Raw genomic sequence first — 18,882 nt, forward strand, 5'->3', positions numbered from 1 at the left:
TTTTCTTTTTTGGTAGCTGTTGTCCAATTACTAATAAAGTACAGTCCTTGCTCGATTAGGGTGCAAAGGGCCCCATCACAAGACATAAGCATGACTTAAATCCCATTGAAGCCCTCAAAGAGGGCTTGAATGAGGCACAGGCTTCTGCACAAGAGTGAATTTTACTTTTAGAAAATGTAGGAAGGATTTCCGGGAAAAATGTCCTTGACAGCGAGATCCATTAGACTGGGGAAAGGTCTCCAAAGGAAAGGGGTGGCAGTCTAGTCATTTGAACGACTTACAGCTGGACAAAGCACTGGAGAATGTACGTTCATAAGGTATAATCCTGGATCCGTTAATTTGCATGGAGCCAGCATCCCATAGACGTTACGGCCAGTAGAGACCATTATGATGATCTAGTCTGATCTCAATATACTGTGGTCATTAGCTACTGGTGGGTGGGAGGGGAAATGGTTAGGTAGGATGAATAATTGGTCTTTTCCATCTCTGTTTTCTATGCTATCCTCCTTTCTATAGCAGAGCTATTTTTATGCACAGCCCACTGCTTATTTTTCTTTGAAGTTCAAGGTGAATCATGTGCTAAGTGATTATAATAAATACAATTCCTGTCTTTTAAGTCTGTCTTAAGGCAGGTACTGTATAATTTATAAACTGTCAACTTTGCTTTGGAGGGAAAAAAAAGCAACTGCACTGGCCATTGCTGACCTTTCTGGCATAAATCTATTGACGTGTCACTTACACTGTGTGATTTCTACACCTTTACGTGCTTGTCATGCTGTACCACTGAACAAAATGGGCCTGTTTTTTAGAAAGATGTGCCCATCAGTGGTTATAGGATGTAGTTAGGTTGCTTAGCTTCTCCAGTGCTTCTATTGGTAGGCACAAGTTCTTTGTTTTAAGTTTCACTAGGGATGGGATTTTTCGAAGGTGCACAAATCCCATGGAACCCCACAACTCCCTTAGGCTGCTTGGAAAATCCCAGTTGAAATGTGAAGGTGTCTAGGGACTTTCTGTACAGCTTCTTGCATTGCATTTAAGATAATCAGCTTAATTATACATGGAAGAACTTGGTCGTGGTCCATTTATGCTGGGGTAAAAATTCATCCCTCACCCCATGCTGTACCTAAAATCTAGAAATCTAGAGGGACAATATGCACTCCCAGTTTGAGTGCTGCCTTTATAAGACTTGTCTTGGTACTACTGCCAAATGCATTTTGTTAGCTTTCACTTGTCTGTTGAAAGGACCCAGTGGTTCTTAGGCCCTGATCTTTATTAGGGTGCAGAACCATGGAAGGTGCAAATGTACGTAAATACAATTGTTTCTGTCTTTGGATCTAGTAAGGTAGTGAGGACAGGGTGTCTGAAACATGTTAGTACTGCGTTGTAAAATGATGCGCCATATTCAGCTCAGCCAGGAAACAAAGCTCTGTTTGGCTTGCACCGTTCTCAGAAAAGAATCCCTGAACCATCTTTTGATATCAGTAACACTACTGTCACTCCATTGACTTTGATGGAGATACTTGGGATCTACAGCCCTCCAAAATACCATACCATGCCACCCTTACTTCTCAGCTGCTGCCTTCAGAGTTGGGCGGCCGGAGAGCGGCGGCTGCCGACTGAGGGCCCAGCTCTGCAGGCAGTAGAGCAGAAATAAGAGTAGCAATACCATACCATGCCATCCTTCCTTCTGCGCTGCTGCTGGCAGGGCTCTGCCTTCAGAGCTGGGCTCCCGGCCAGCAGCTGCTGCTCTCCAGCTGCCCAGCCCTGAAGGCAGCACAAAAGTAAGGGTAGCAGGACCACAACCCCCCCTACAATAACCTTGCCCCCTACCCCCAACAACTCCTTTTTGGGTCAGGACCCTACAATGACAACACCATGAAATTTGAGATTTAAATAGCTGAAATCATGAAATTTACGATTTTTAAAAAAATCCTATGACTGTGAAATGGACCGTGAATTTGGTAGGGCCCTAATCATGGCTCTTGGTGGTGAAAAGAGTGGGAACATTAGAGTAACTCGGCTATGGTGACCACAGGTCTTGTAGCCACTGTGTGAGTTAGATCTACTTTGAGGAAAGTTAGATGAGACAGTGGTTCACGTACTGGTGGCTGGTCTGTGATAGCATTTCTCCGAAACTGCACTATCGGTGGAGCCTCGCTGGTGGTAGCAACGTTGGGAAGTCTTACAGAAAAGAGGCTAACAGTGACACAGCCATAGAGGGCAACAAAAAGGTGTAAAAGTAGCATTACCAATTTATTTTGCATTCGAGGAATACACAGGGTAAAAACCTAGTGCTATTACTACACACGTTACAAAATATATTTCATGGTCCTCTTTGATGACTATTCCTGGCCAAATTTGGATCCACAGCACCATATGGGACACTTGCTTAAGGACACATGTCATCCTTTGCTTCTTGTCTTGACAGATTGTCCAGTCACCCTGGTTAAGTTGACAGCTAGCTACTTCCTCCTGGTAAATTTCTAATGCCCTCTGGATTTCTTTGTTATGGATAGACTGCAGCACATCCTGGACATTTGCCACTTATGAGTCAGTGATCTAAAGCAATAACGTTCCTAGCTCTTGGCTCTTGCTGCTTGTCTCGGCTCTCATCAGAGTTTTTCATCTTGTTCTTGATAGCTAGGATTTGAATGCGATTTCCATCTACCCTCACTACTGCTGTGTCCACTTTACTATCTATGAATTGGAGACCATCTCATCTCGGAAAAATTTGAACCGTTTTTGTCTGATAGCCTTGCTGAGTACCACTGACCACTATTGTCTAGTCCATGAATTCTGCCAGTAAGTTTTGCTTTAGATCTATCCACGGTCATTCCTGTTACTTGTTTAGCCTTCAAGCAGCTACTATTACATCTCCTTTTTAAATCTAACTATCCCCACAGCTTGGGGCCTGATCCAAAGCCAATTGAAGTCACTGGAAATCTTCCCAGTGTGATTGCTGCATTGACAGAACTATATTCCGAGAACATTTTGCCAGGGTTTTACTCTAGAGGTTTGTCAGTTAAAGCAAACAGTTGCCTCTCTCCATGTCTGAGGACATTATAAATGCTTTGTGTCTGGGTCCATTGGCATCTCCAAGACAATGCGACCTTTTCATTTCCAGGGAAGCTCCTCAGGAAACTGACCAAAGAAAGCATCGCACTTCACTTAATAATAACTTGAACTATGAGTTTAGAACAGAAGAACTATGGCTGGAAATACAGGGCCTGAACTGCAAAGGGCTGAGCACCTCCTGCAAAAGAATGAGCACCCACTACTCTTATGGGTTGCCCAGCACCTTACAGAATAGCAAACTGAGTCAGATAGAAGTGAGATGAATTGCCCAGTTTGCCTAACTCATATTGTTTACTCTCTTGTTAAGTATCCCAAATCTGCCAGAGTGAATTGAATCTACCCTAAAACAGCTCTTGCCCATTAGACAGAAACAGAGCATCAGCACCTTTTCCTTTTCGCTGGGGCCAGCCCAGCAGTGGCCATCGCATCAGCGAGTGTAAAGTTCATGACCTCAAATCACTAGCTCTGCCTCATTCCCTGAAGAGTGTTTTCTGTGCACACTGTGATTTCTGTGGACTTTGCCCTTTCTGTCTTGTACGAAGGATGCTGGATATGTTTCCGGAGAATGAAGAACTAGTGTTATTGATGTGTTAGTAACAGCAAATACTTCTGGTGTACGTATATTGTATTCGATGCAGGCCTTTCCTCGGGCCCTGATCCTGCAAAGGGATCTGATAGCATTGTGGTCTGTGCTTGCAGATTCCATTACAAGATAAGTCTCATTCCTTATTCTGGTGATGATGCCTAGTGGGTATGGCACCGAAGTAAGAGTCAGAAGACCTGGGGTTCTAATCCTGGCACTGCCATTGGCCTGCTGACTGGTCTTGGGCAAGTCACTTAAACTCTCTGTCTCTCTCTTTTCCTTCCCACTCTTCGGTTGTCCTATCTATTTTCTTGTAAGCTATTTGAGGCAGGGACTGTCTTACCATATGCATGTACAGTGCCTTGCACAATAGGGCTGCAATCTCAGTGGATGCCTCTACACATTACTATAATGCAAGCAACAATACTTGGGACATGCTCCCACTGAGTTTGAGATAAGATGTATGGGTAATTAATTGCTCTTGTATTTCCCCTAAAATCATTGCTTGTACAATTATTCTTTATTTAATGGGAAAATATGCTCAAGCCCCTTTGGGAACCTGCTGTTTGAGCCTGCAATGCCCACCATAAATGGCCCAAAAGAAATTCAGTTAATGAGGTCATCACTAGAGGTTGGTTTTTTTTTTTTTTTTTTTTTTTTCAGAATTAATGGGCAGTTAAATCGGTTCCAGTGTTTATGGCTTTGAAACAAAAAATCCCTATGGAATTTTTCCTGTGGTGCCAAGAGTGATGTAATTGTTTCTCTCCTGCTGCCTTGTGCAGGATTGTATTTCTAAGGGCTGTGTCAGTTGTTTGTTTGCCACTGACTCGGGTTTCTAGAAACAATTCTGCTACGCAAAAGTATGTTTAACTTTCTCTACCCCAACACACTGTTCCATTAACGGTGGTACAACACTGGGTGCAAAAGGCTGCATACGTGCTAACTATCGTTGTTGTTTTTATTGCACCTGACCTGTGTAGTAGGCAACACTGCTAGTGATCAAAATATCAGGCCCACCCTGGGCTTCCAGCTCGGTCTGTTGAAACCTCATGAGAATGTGACTGGACAGCAAAGGAAAAGAGGGAAGTAGTCACATAGCGATAGCATTAAGGTTCTATTTTACAGCTTGACCAGATGATAATGAAGGGAGACAGGGAAGCCATGTTCAACTGTGACTACGTCTACACTGGGGCTGGAAGTATAATTTCCAGCTTGGGTGGACGTACCCGCTGTGCAAGCTCTGAGCAAGCTAGCACACTAAAAATAGCAGCGTAGCTGCAGCTGCACAGTCCGCAGGACGGGCTCGCCCCCCGTGTGCTTAGGTTTTCAGATAGGATTGTACTCAGGGTGACTGGCTGCCCACCGAGACAGGGCTACTGTGCTATTTTTAGCATTCTACCTTGATCAAAGCCAGCTCAGGTATACCTACACGTGCTGCAATTGTGCCTCCCGATTGCTGTGTGTACCCTGCGTGTGAGGCGTGTAAAAGCCCAAGGGAGGAGATGGTTAAGTGGAACAAAGGCATATATGACTAGGAGTAACTGGGTGCAGTTAGGCTAAAGAAAACTTTAAAGTGAATAAGACTTGATCTTGCAAGGTGTTGAGAACTTTGGCTCCCTCTGCTCTACAGGAATGCAAAGCATTTAAACGTCTGTAATTTTACATATTAACCAACAGTAACTGTAAGAACATGAGGCCAGTGGGACTGCTCAGATGCTTTGCTGGTACAGAGCCAGAATGTTCAGCACCATGCAGAATCAAGCTCAGAGTGAATATCAGAAAAATATCCTAAGGGAAGAAGCTGTTAGACTGTGAAACAGCATCACAAGGCAAGCGGTGGATGCTTCATGAAGCTGGTTATCAAAGACCAAAATGGACCAAGCCCCAGAAAACACTATACAGAACATTAGAGAAGTTCTAGAGACCAACACTGTGGGCTGGATGGGTCTGTTCAAGGGCTGGTTGGGAAGAGTGTTTGTTGTCGTCTTATTCCTGTGGAAAAAAATGTAAAGAAAAAATTTTTTTTGTTTCATTGACATTTTTCTTTAAAAATATCCAGGTTTTCATACCCCCCCCCCACCAAACAACCAATTTTTCCAAGTTTTCATGGGTGAGAAATGTCAAATTTTTACATTTTTTTCATTGAGAATTTTCAATGAAAATGGAAATATTTTTGTGAAAATTGGTTCAGTCATAAAGCCATTTTCTGTCCAAAAAAAAGTCTCTCTTTCTGAGACTTGAAAAGTTAAGGTTCCTTCCCTCTTCCCCCAAAGAGGAAAATCACAGGGCTATAAATATTGAATGATGACATCTTCAGTTTACATCATTGTGAAAAATTAGGGCCCGATCCAAAGCCCATGAAAGACAATGGGGATCTTTTTCTTACAGACTACAATAGGATCAGGCCCATAATAAATTGAGGCTATCTGCTTCAATTTTCCATTGACCTCTGCTGTTTTTTGTTGGGGGTGGGATGCTTTTCATGATTCTCTTCTGGACGGACCATCCCATGACATTCATTCACCGCAATGGGTTTCATTCTTGTTATCCTGCTTTAGGATTGGGGTTTATTATGGCAAAGCCCCAGCATCAGTTCTAAGGGCTAGTTACGTTTAACATGCTCATCATTTCCATTTTGCATTGCTTATCAGCATCACATCTGCGTATCACTTCTGACTGAACTTCCACTTTGATGGAGACCAATATCTGGCATTCTTTTTTTCAGAATATATTTTTAATCATAGCAAAATTATTTGATTGTGTGATCTCTCTCTCTCACATCTATATACACACATACGTGGACTCATATGACATAACAGAGGCCAGACTGAGAGCAAGAGACCTCTCTTCTTTTTCTCCACTCAGAAATTAGAGGATTGCACAGCTTTTCTTCTCCTCTGGTGTTATTCGCTTCAATTACGTCAGAAATCCAATTAGCTGTCTGCTGATGGGCTGAAGGGGAGGGTTAGGTCATCCAGGCTTGTTCCCTCAAACAGCCTGTGGAGATGAATTTCTTGCAAGGAAATTGATTCTGTGCGCCTCTGAAGCCTTCAAGTCATGACAGAGAAATGAAAACTATCACCTCACGGGCGGTAGCTAAGAAATGATATTTTAAGCATTTATGAAATGTCAGCAAAGGTTCATTGAATGATGGCTTTTGTGGGAGATAATCAGCTATTAAATCACTGAATTTTTCATTGCTCTCAGCTAATAGCTACTGTTCGAGACAAGTATTTCTTGGTTCACTGAAGCCCCAAGAGTGTCTCCATAGGAATTGTACATGTTGGCTTCTGGAATGAAACAGTCCATTTTAGGGTCTGTTCCTTTTTTCAGGATCACAAGCAACCCAACCCTGGTTTACCAAATGTCTTAGACCAGGTCTAAATGCCAGAGCTGTACCACTCTCACAATACCAGCTGTCTACGCTACGGAGCCTGTGCCATTCTGGCCATGTTGGCTTAGACACTGCATATGCTGACAAATGGAGGAATTATACTGGCCAGTAATATCACCTCCGTGAACAACATTAGCTATGGTGACAGACACTCTTCTCTCAGCATAGTCATGTCTACAGGGGGAGGAGGGGTTTGCCAGCATATCTGTTATCTAGGCGGTTGATTTTTTTTCCCCACACTCCTAGCCAGCAAAGCTTTGCCAGTTTAACTTTGTAGTGAAGACTAAGCCATAAATATAGTTAAAGCCTCTCAATTCCTTTAATTTGGATGCAGTTAGAGCAGTATAAAGGTGCCTATGTCTAATTATTTCCATATGGGGAGGGAACTAAGGGACCCTTTCACTGACAGAGCTGAGTCCACACCAGGGACTGTACCACTGTAACTAATTTGGGTAAAATATCACACCCTCAGTTGACATAGTGCGACTGATACAAAATCGGTGCGTAGACCAGGCCATAGAAACATCCCATCTGTTTGAAAGGGTGAGGATTTTGGATAAACAGTGGTACAATGTCTGGTGGATAAAATTCACCTGTGTGCAGAAAGGCTGCAGTGGGGATCAGAGGCATTTGCTTGTTGTTTCAACTTGTAAAGGGGCAGGACATGATTTTCCCTTCTGTATAAGGACTGTGATGTTCCTGGCAACGAGTTGATCCTGCAACCTAAAAAATGCAAGTTTTTCACACACAAAAAAGAAGAGAAACCCAACAAAACCCCTTTCTCTCTCCCTCCCCTCCCCCTGTCTAGTCAGTGTCGCATCCCATAGACTCAAGTCAACTCTCACATTCAAAGCCGCATTGTGTGACATTCAGCTGACGGGATTCGATGTGACAAATTGTCAGATAAAGGGCAAGGTGACTTGCCAGCAAGAAGCCATGATGAGAGACGTGGGGCCAGATCCTCAGCATGTGGAAATTAAAGCCAGTAGAGCTAAGCCCCCATACACCAACTGAGGATCGGGCCCTTGCTTCTGAGGGAACCATTAAATTGAGCTGCGCTGTGAGTAGTGTTTGTGAGGCTTCTCCCACAGACCTCTCAGCGGACGATGTGGGGCAAGAGGTCCACGACATTCCTCAATGCAAGCCTAAGGCTGTATTGTGGCTTTTGAAGCCACGGTTGTGCAATGAGTGGTAGAGGGTACTTGTCCCAGTGGCAGTTCTGACTGTGGAGGAAGTAGGTACCGAAGCAGTAATTGCGGCTCCTTTCTACTGGCACAGCGCGTGCTCTTTCCCCCTCCAACGTGGCCTCAGGCTGCCTGGTGTCCCCTGTCTGGGTTTTCTAGCATTGACAGTGGTGCTACTGTGATGGCTTCCATCTTGGTTGACACACCGGAGCTAAAAGCTTGAGCTAAAGAGTCAAGTCTCCCTCAGTGGGACTGTCCCATCCTCTGCAGATCAGGCACAGAGGGGGACAGGTAACAGAGTCGCTGATGGGTTACACTCTGACTGCTCTCTGCACGTCTACTCAGGCATCTCAACTACCGGGAGTTTAGCTAACCCTGCCCAAAGGAGCCAAGAGCGAGTAACGGGCTCGTTTGAGCAGCCGCACACATGGCAGTGTTGGGAGAGCCTGGTAGAGGGGTGGTGGTGTTTGGGGTAGCATGCAGGTGCACTGACCTAGCGTGGGTGATATTCAGCTCAGTGCACAGGGTCAGTTCAAACCCACGCATCACTTGTGCAGTGTGTAGGCCTCCTCCTGGCCCTCTGCATAGAGGCGGGTTTGGCTCGGTATGTTTTGGTGAACACCCAGAGAAGTTTGTTTAATCCTCACTATTTGCAGCTAATTATTTTCTGAAATTCACAATACTGCTGGTTTGTGGGCAGACTGCCTCATTAAATGTTTTTCTCTAATGTGTGCCCAGCTTGAGCCACATTAGATATTTGTGTGAAGCTTTAAAAAAACACCCTCTATTAAAAATAAATGATTATGGCAGCCTTCTAGCTGGAGTGCATTTTTCTGGGCTTAGGCAATTTTTTCCTTTGCATTTTGCTAATAAAATGACGAGCTGCTTTATGCAAGGCAAGGGTCACTTAGAACATCAATGTTTGTTTCAAAAGTGTGGGAGTGAATGAACATTCAGCAGTTGCAGATTTTGGCCCCAATCCTGCAATTGCATCTGTGCAGGCGGATCCCAGTCGCCATGTGGAACCGGTTACAGTTAATTGGGGCTCCATGTGAGTACCAGGGTCGCATACATGGGTCCAGTTGCAGGACTGGGGCATTACATGCTCATGCCTTTGGGCCAGGGGCTGTTTGTTACTCATGTTCACACATCACCTTGCAGAATGGGTCCCCAACCCTGCTTGATCTCTGGGTGCCATGGAGACAAAATTAATACTTAGTAATAAAGTCTGTAACTGGCAGAGTTCACCCAATGCGCAATTTCTTAGTAAAGCAGTCCTGCTCCTACTGATATCAAGGAGAGTTTTGCTATTAATTTAAATGGGACCCAGATCAGGGCTTAGTGAACATAATGGCCCAAATGCTGGTTTCCTGTAAAAATGGCTGCACCTTCTCCACAAACACATGGCCTGATCAGTGGTGGCAGAAGCTCGCTTTGAATGTGGGGGTAGAGCGGACGTGCTTGGCAGGTAGGGGTGTCAGGAATAGTTGGTGGAGTGTGTGTGTGTGTGGGGGGGGGGATGCTGAAACTTGTGGGTGGGTTCCTACCTGCTCTCTGGCCAAATCCTGGGTGCCATGGCAGCTGCTGCAGCCCCTCTGGCTCTGCTCCCACCTCCGCCCCCTCCACATATGCACAGTTTACGAGGAATGATGCACAGGGGTGGAAACATAGCTCCCCCCGTCATGATTTCCATTGAAGGGTGCTAACCCCCACCCTTCCCACTGGCCTGCCTGCTCCCACCGTCCATGAGCCCAATCCTGTTCACATTTACCCCCAAGCTGTGGTGGAACTCCTCATGCCACTTAGCACAGACCGGGGTTCTCAAACTTCATTGCACCACGACCCCCAGAACGGGGGACCGAAGCCCCTTGGGTGGGGGTGTAAGTCCTGCCACCTTGGGTGGGGGTGAGGGGACAAAGCCAGAGCCCTGCCGCTCTGGACTGGTGGGGGGCAAGGTAGAAGCCCAAAGGCTTCAGCCTCAGGCTGGGGGCCTGTAACCTGAGCCCCATGACCCAGGGCTGAAGCCCTCGGGCTTTGGGCCAGGGCAGGGGGACTCAGGCTTAGGCCCCGGACCTCAACAAGTCTAGTGCCAGCTCTGGCGACCCCATTAAAATGGGGTCACGACCCACAGTTTGAGAACCACTGGCGTAGTCAATAAGCGTGTGCAGGTTCACGTCCTTATGCTGTGAAAGCCATGGTAAGACACCCATGGGTCTGACAGACTCCCTTCTGAAGGCAGCTGTGCTGCCTTCGTATTAATGCCTGACTCCTCTGTGCTTTGTGCTTATGCCTCTTGATGATATTCCCAGCCTATAACCTTGGTCAATGTTGAAATAAATAGGCAGGTGGAGATCGGGTACAAATCTGGAATAATTTGCCTCTTGGTGTGGGCAGAATTCACATGTTCTTGCATAAAACACTGGAAAAGCAACACAACCCAATTTTGGGTGCTTAGATACTACAGCAGTGGGCACCTTAGAAACACCTAAAATAGAAACGGGAGATAGATATTTACTGTATAAATAGAGCTCATGGCTGGTTAATTCTATAGTATGCTGTCCGCAGTGCACCATTACATTAATTCGCATGGGATCTCATTAAGATCCTGAACCCAAGACAATTGCTGAGCAAGAGGTGTTCAGAATCAAGTCCTATATCCATGTTACTTGTGATACCAGAATATATGCTGTACTTTAGCAGATGTCCGGGTTTGAGCTTTGGCCTGCTAAACCGAGGGTTGTGAGTTCAATCCTTGAGGGCGCCATTTAGGGATATGGGGCAAAAATTGGGGATTGGTCCTGCTTTGAGCAGGGGGTTGGACTAGATGACCTCCTGAGGTCCCTTCCAACCCTGATATTCTATGACCCTGATCTTGCTCATTGACTTCAAAGGGCGTTGAGGGTCCTCAGCACGACCCAGGTGTCACATAACACCTCTCAGGACTCGGCCCAGAGATGTGTGAAAACAACTGTTTGTGTGACAGATGAATTTCAGGAAGTTGTGGAGTGGGGTGTGTGCGGGGGCCCGGGGGGGAGAGTCAAACCCCGTTTCACTGTGGGAGGTCTGGGCCGAACAGTTGTGTGGAATGATTCGAGTACGGACACTTCCATTGGTATCTCTCGGAAGCATGTGGTGCTGTTTCCCTTGTATGCGTGGTTTGCAGAATGCGGTTTGTTCTTGGTGCTTGAATGACACAATCGTATCCCAGCTCTGGTAAAGACTGTAGGGCCCATCGCCTCCTGTGTCTCCCTTTGAATTTTGTTTATTTTTTCATAAATTACACATGCCACTAATGAGAGGGTTATTTAAGAGTCAGAATAAACTGCATCTAATTCCTTTGTGAATGACTGGAATTCAGGAGCAGGATTAGTTCACTACAGCTAGTTATGTTGGTCCTGGAAAAACATGGAAAGGTCACTTTAAAATTTCTTTTTTCCTGATACGGTCAGTGAAGGGGGACAATTTGCTCCCACTGCAACAAGTCTTATTCTTTCCCCAGTTCTCTTGCAGTGAGGAAAATTGAGCTCCTTATATCTGCTGCTCCCTTTCCCAGCATGCACTGCTGAAAGCCCTGCCAATTCCATCAGCCCTGGGAACTACAACTCCCAGAATTCCATTCATTTGGGGTTGAAACATGGAAAAGGGCAGTGACAGGCCCATACTTTGTCTTATCGGCCAGAAAACCTTGTTATATTTTTCCAATCCATGTTGTTTTTCAGCCTTGTCCTGGGGAGACAGTGCTGGGAAGGCAGGTCAGACTCCAAGGCCCCAGTCAGTTGCTCTGCTTAGACCATCAGCTGTGGTGTCAATTAGTGCCAAATATGCTAGGGAAACTTGGGTTGTGGTCACAAATCCACTTCACCCAGGGCTTACCAGCGGGCAACTTTGTCACAACCAAAGTGGAATGGATTTGAATTGTCTGATTAAAGGGGAATGGTAATGAGATTTGGAGCCTATCGGCAGGGCCATTCTGTCTTCCAAAGGCGATCCATTTTGGATTTGGTACAGCATGTATAAAATGAAAGTTGAAGATTAAACTAGCCTATCCTGATAATTATTTTTATTGTTCCCACAAATAGGACATTACTAGTCAACTTTAAAGTATCAGGATGATGGGAATAAAAACTTGAGTCCTCTTATTCATGAGAAATCCTTATTTTTGTGACTTGTCCTACTGAACTCAATGGGTTCTCTCCCACCTCGGTGGAGTTTCCCTTGGCTAAACCCGTGTGAGTGAGAAGAAGATGGGAGAGCAGGATGACTAAGGCTTTGCAGGGTCTGTTGTTTACTCATGATTAAATATTATGCAGTGTTGGCTGTTGCAGGCTCCGCAGATAAAGTTATTGTAATATTTGCTTTGTGCATCTTCAGCTCTGTGGTACCACAGTACTGCATTTTTTTGTTGCCTTTTGATTGTCCATGGGAAATGATTATGTAAATTGCATTAGTAGAACGAGAACTTGAGTGAGGAGGGAAATAGATAGATGTGAGCTATACTGAGTATGGGAAATCCAACCACTTGAGCTGGACTCGCCAACCTGGGACTCGGAAATCAAATCAGCATGTACAATTGTGTATTGTGTACATATATTTAACTACAGTGGTGGCCCTAACCCAAGGCTGCAGGCAAAGAGCACGCAGGGCAGGTTAGGGGTTTTGGTACAAAGGTGGCAAAACATCCCACACCCTCCAGCCTCCATTTGCTTCCTGTCCCAATTCTGAGGCTGCCATGTGCACAAAGGTAAGTTAGAGCAGCTTGAGGGCTGCTCTAGGGTACATCAGCTGCCTATGGGGATTGCTACAGCATAGGAGCACCTCAGCCAGACTGTCTTTCCTTCAGTTGTCTCCCCAACATTGGCAGCAGGGAGTGGGTTGATGTAGGAGCCAGTACATCAGTTTTATGACACTAGAAGATCCATCTACGATGGGGTTAGGCTGCTGTATTCAGTTACCTCAGCTCCATGGCCAGCATGGTGCAAAACAGCCACTGTCCTCTTGGTCGTCATTGGGTATTGTACCCAGGAACTCCAGAGCTAAAGCCTGAGCCTCTCCGTCCTGCCCGAAAGGCCTAATGAGGCCAAGATTTTAAAAAATGATTAGTGATTTTGTGTCCCTCAGTGTTGGGGTCCCTATTTTGAGTTGCCTTTAAAGCGACCACATTTTCAGAAAGAACTGAATCCCCACCTTCTGAACGTCAGGCCCTTAAGGTGTTGGGCACCCATATCACTAGTGCCTTTTGAAAGCCTGTCTCTTGCCTGACGGCTGTCTCTAGGCTCATACCTGCTGAGGATCAGGCTCAGAGGAGGATCAGTAACAGAGGGTTGTAGCTGCACCCTATGATCTGGCCTGAGACCTGTAAGTAAAAATGAGGCAATTCAGACTAGATCATAGTGTGAACCCATGATCTGCAGAACTAACTGTAGCAGTGGGGCATTGTTAAAAAACGGCACCAAATGAGGAGCCTGCAGGCAGCACGAATCTTGTCTTGCTGTGGTCTGTTATCCTGAGAGATGGTTTGTTATTGTTTGAATTAATAGACTCAGACACACAGGTGGCTCCAGAGCTTAAAAGCATTTTTTGTCTCCCTTTTTTTTTTCTTCTTCTTCCAAATTTGGTTTTCATTAGTTACCATGGTAACCGCGAACATGTCTGGTGAGGGATTTGAACTTAGAGAAAATGAGGAGACATTACAAAGTGGGAGTGCTGGAGAAGAAAAGGCAGATTCGTACTGCTGGCGTCTTCGTTAGCAATTTGGTTGGCCTAATTTTATTAAAGTAAGCTTACCTTGAGGCGCAACTAGCGAGTGACACTGCATGAAGTCAAAGCGTCGTCTGGCTGCTGCCTCCTGGTAGCACCCTAGCCACGGATAACCTGTCATATTCCCCCTTCAGCCATCAGCATGCACAGGAAGCTCTGGTGAGTTGTTCTTTTTTAGTGTATTCTATTGCTGTGGCCTGCTGTGACACTCTAGAAAGCTTTAGACCTCAGAGAGTTGCTGAGGACTCGTTTCCACCACTCCCTTTGTTTTCTGAAGGAGGATTCACAGAGGCTTAATGATCGCATTGTACAGTTTGCTGTAGACGTCACAGTTCTTCATGACCCTGGGATGAGGCCCTTGGGATACTGGGGAAGGGGAGGACTCCTGTATCTGTGTTGCAAGGGGATACTTGCAAAGACTCTGCTGGCTTGTTACTGTACAGATCCAGGGGGAAAAGATCTTTTAAGGTTCACTATGAGGACAGTGATGTTTGTGGGAGAGAAAAAGGCTGCTCGTGATCCTTCTTTGTAAATAGGACTTGGAAAATATTTTGCACCACACCAAAGTAAATTTTTACATTTTATCTAAGGGCTTGTCTACACTTGAAAATTAATTTGGATTCAGGTAGGGTGTGAATTTAAAGCGCAGTAGCTATTCCTGACTGACTCCCTGCCTAGGCACTCGTATTCCGGAATAACTCCATATGTAGACAAGCCCTAAAATTAGGCCCTCTGAGAAATCGCAGACTTAGTCTCTGCTGTTCAGTCCATCTCATTTCACTGCTAGGTGGGCAGATCAAAAGCATCCCAAGTCACTAGTTACCTAAAGATGATGCATCCACTGACTGCTTTGTGGACTCTGTGAAACAAGTTTGGGAGATCTCAGTAGAGAAGTGTCCACATCACAAAAATGATTACCAAAGTTGACACCAATTTTCTCCTGTAATAAGGCAAGGACTGAATGAATGAGTTATGGAGACTGAAAAACCAAGAACAGAATGGGGTCATTGTACACAAAATTAGTTTCCTTTAAAATTGCTAGGTGAACAGGGAGGCTGCATTCTCTTATGGGAAACATTTTAGCACGCCAATATTTAATCTGCAAATGCAACTCTATCTCTGCAAACGTCTCGGTGCACAGGGATGGCTCAGAAAGATTTTTACCTTTTATGCTTCACGTTCTGATCAATTCAAGAGGTCAGACCTATTCACCTCACAGGCGCATTGCAAAGCCCACCTTTCTCTGTCTCCCAACCTAGTTGAGGTGGGAGAGGGGTGGCCTGAAGTGGATATATTTATGGGCAGTCCTTTTTTTATATTGTGACTTTAAATTTAGGGGATGGGTTGCCAGAGCATTGCATGGGGTGCTATGGCTGCATTTTAAAAATTCAAATCAATAAAACAAATTAGGGGCTTACACAGAACTGTACTGCTGGTAATTTAGAGAGGTTCAAAATTCAGATCAAGTTTTAAACTTAAAATTCGGGGTGCATGGATCTGGGATTTTGGTACAGACCCGTCTCTACTGTGCTCCTTGTTTTGTTTTCACCACTTTTTTGTTGAGGTACTCCATTAGTTCTCAGAGGGTAATTGTTTCTGCTCAGGTGCAGTTGCAGTGAGTGATATGAAATGTGGCAAGTCATCTGCTACAGTAATATGCAGAGGTGTGTATGGTTTATATTGCTTTGCTTTTATGATGCTAATGTTTTTCCTTAGTAATTTGAACTCAGTGTCTAGATCTTAGTGTCTAGGTCCCAGTGTCTAGATCCAAATTGGCATGGACCCCTCTCCCCTCAATAAGGAGTTTTACTCTGTCCCTGGGCTTGACTATGGACGTATAGTTTAGTCAGGGGATTAATTAACTACTTGCCTGTTGATTCTACATCAAGGGAGAATAACCAGATTGGGGTGTTTGCTCTTAGCCACAAGTGGGGTCTGAAGAGAAATCACAGATATAAAATATAACCCCCAATGAAAGCCAATTTCTGTTGTTCTCCATGGTTTTCTAGGAAAATCTTGTAAAATGGTAGTGTGGAAGGGAAGAGCCCTGTACATCAAATTACCAAGAGCCTTAATGTGTGTACAAGTGAAAATTCAGATGAATTATGAGTGCGAATGTCTGCTGATAATGGGATCAAGAGTGCTGAAGATGGAATAGAGAAATATTGAGTGATTTGCTTAACCTTTATAAAGTGAAATGTGCCCAGTCTCAGGGCTTTTTAATATTTGACGGGGAAGAGCAGAGCTAATGGCAGAAATGGGAATGATGTAGCTTAACATGTTATCCACTGGTTGTTGCAATTTTTCTGCACTCATTTCTATGTTCTTGGGGGCAAGTTGGTTTGGGAGCAAGGTCTGTAAAATGGATTGTCTTTATGCAAATTCTTCTGATTTTATTACCACCTCTCCAGGTGGGTATTTACATGCAAATGTGCCAGGCTCTGCAGTGATGGCACGAACATGCGTTTTGAATGTTGACTTATCTGTGTGTGTGCGCGCGCACACACTAAACATGGGTCCAAACCTAAACACCCTGAAACTTCGGAGAATTGTGGAATCGAGGCTGGAGGCAGATCTGAACACTGTAGCCGATCTATACTGGGCTAAACCAAAACCCTGGGTTCAAACCACTCCAAACTTTGGGGAAGTTCAGGTCTGGATCTTGATCTCCAGTTTGCAATCTGGGCCCATGTCGAGCATGTAAATATTTTGCTGGTGCAGTCCTCTCAGTGACTCTTGCAAATGTAGTGCCATGTATTCTTCTTGAACCCAACAGGCTGAGAGAGACGAGAGATGAATGATCTCTAGCGAATTATGCATTATGGGTGACATTCACCTCTGTGGGGAGGGCCAGGGAAAGGTCTAAGCACCGCTTGAAAAAGAATTTGGTGAAAGGCGATCCATTCTGCAGCTTCCACAACAGCCTGTCGACACTCCTCCTCCAAAATATGGTAATGAGCACAGCGAGAGTTGAAACACACAGGCTGGGCTAAAGTACACAACATAAAGAACATAAGAATGGCCTAATGGGTCAGACCAAAGGTCCATCTAGCCCAGTATCTGTCTTCCAATAGTGGTCAGTGCCAGGTGCCCCAGAAGGAATGAACAGAACAGGTAATCATGAAGTGATCCATCCCCTGTCGCTCATTCCCAGCTTCTGGCAAACAGAGGCTAGGGACACCATCCCTGCCCATCCTGGCTAATAGCCATTGGTGGGCCTGTCCTCCATGAACTGATCTAGTTCTTTTTTGAGACCTGTTATGATCTTGGCCTTCACAATATCCTCCGGCAAGGCGTTCCACAGGTTGACTGTGTGTTGTGTGAAGAAATACTTCCTTTTATTTGTTTTAAACCTGCTGCTTATTAATTTCATTTGGTGACCCCTAGTTCTTCTGTTATGAGAAGTAGTAAACACTTCCTTACCTACTTTCTCCACACCAGTCATGATTTGATAGACCACAATCATATCTCCCCTTAGCTGTCTCTTTTCCAAGCTGAAAAGTCCCAGTCTTATTAATCTCTCCTCATAAGGAAACCGTTCCATACTCCTAATAATTTTTGTTGCCCTTTTCTGAACCTTTTCCAATTCTAATATATCTTTTTTGAGACGGGGCAACCGCATCTGCACATAGTATGCAAGATGTGGGCCTACTGTGGATTTATATAGAGGCAGTATGATATTTTCTGTCCCTTTCTTAAGGATTCCCAGCATTTTGTTGGCTTTTTTGACTGCTGCTGTACATCGAGTGGATGATTTCAGAGAACTATTCACAATGACTCCAAGGTCTCTTTCTTGAGTGGTAACTTAAGTGGTGCACATGCTCTCTACATGGGGTAAAATTTCACCCTGTAACCTTACAGCATTTATTACTAAAGCCTTTAAAAGAACATACTGAGAGAGTTAGATTTATTAAGTTGATGGAGAATCAGAATACAACTTTATTCAAACAGAAGGCTGGAAATTAGACATAGATGAACCATAAAACTGTTGCAAAACATCAGTCTCTCCAACAGAGAGATGACAAGCAGGCTTCATTTGTTTTTTCTCTTGTTTGGTTTTTGGCTGTGGAATCAGTTGAGTGAAATTTCTAGAAGAAATACTCCCCTCCCCACATAGTCTATTATTAAATTAATTATTAAAGCCATGGCTTAGGAGTGAGGGAAAATAGCTGCTCATGTGGTGTGTGTGTGTGAGTGTGAGTGAGCGAGAGAGCTAGGATCTAGCCCCATACGTTGCTACATAAATAGTGTTTCTTTATCACATTATAGGATGGATAATTGCATAAGGCACGGGGGGAGCCAAATGGACAGCTCTGTATTTCTGCAAACACAGAGAAAAGATAGGGCCTGTCTAAACCGATGGTTACATATTTGTTAAGTTTGAGATGGGTCCAAGCCAAATGCTCCGACTTAGTGGAAGGCCCTTATCTCAGTGATGGGACCATGGATTGAAAACACCCTGAGGCTTTGGGTAAAGATAAGATTCATAGATGCATTCTGAGCCTTGCAGCTGCCCAAATCTCTCAAGCGATGACCACCATATTGGCCAGCCCATCAGGAATTGAGCCGTAGGCCTCCAGACGTGAATCGCTACATCTTGAGGTAAAGAGCAAGGCTATCTGGCTGAGAAGTGTAACAGACCCATCTCCTCTCTGTACTGAATATAACATCCACTGACAAACTTCAGAAAACATGGCTCCAAACAGATATGAACTTTGCAGCTTGAGCACACCTCTGTTAAACATTATCTTTTACTTAGGACTAGGGCTGGGCAATAAACATTGGTTTGGGTATGAGTCTCTGCAAAGAATTTCATTGTTTCCTTCTCCATCTCTTGACCCCTGAGTTTTCTTTTTGAGTTTCTGTTTCCAAAGAACCTAAAAGTTTAA

The 18,882-nt window shown here is 44.7% G+C and overlaps 1 protein-coding gene across 8 annotated transcripts in view; it reads left to right on the top strand.

Annotated features, from left to right (window-relative positions):
• RAP1GAP2 (RAP1 GTPase activating protein 2) overlaps positions 1 to 18,882 on the top strand; it is a 252,831-nt gene that overhangs the window by 55,169 nt on the left and 178,780 nt on the right. The window contains exon 1 of one of the 8 annotated variants that reach the window (XM_074974539.1): positions 13,958 to 14,152. The exons of the other annotated variants lie outside the window; for them this stretch is intronic. Within the exon in view, the coding sequence (XP_074830640.1) occupies positions 14,136 to 14,152 (17 nt within the window). The 5' untranslated portion in view covers positions 13,958 to 14,135. Of the gene's footprint in view, positions 1 to 13,957; positions 14,153 to 18,882 lie in introns of those variants that run through there. 8 annotated transcript variants of the gene reach the window in all.

Source organism: Natator depressus, chromosome 17, assembly GCF_965152275.1.
Source record: "Natator depressus isolate rNatDep1 chromosome 17, rNatDep2.hap1, whole genome shotgun sequence".
Taxonomy (NCBI): Eukaryota; Metazoa; Chordata; order Testudines; family Cheloniidae; genus Natator; species Natator depressus.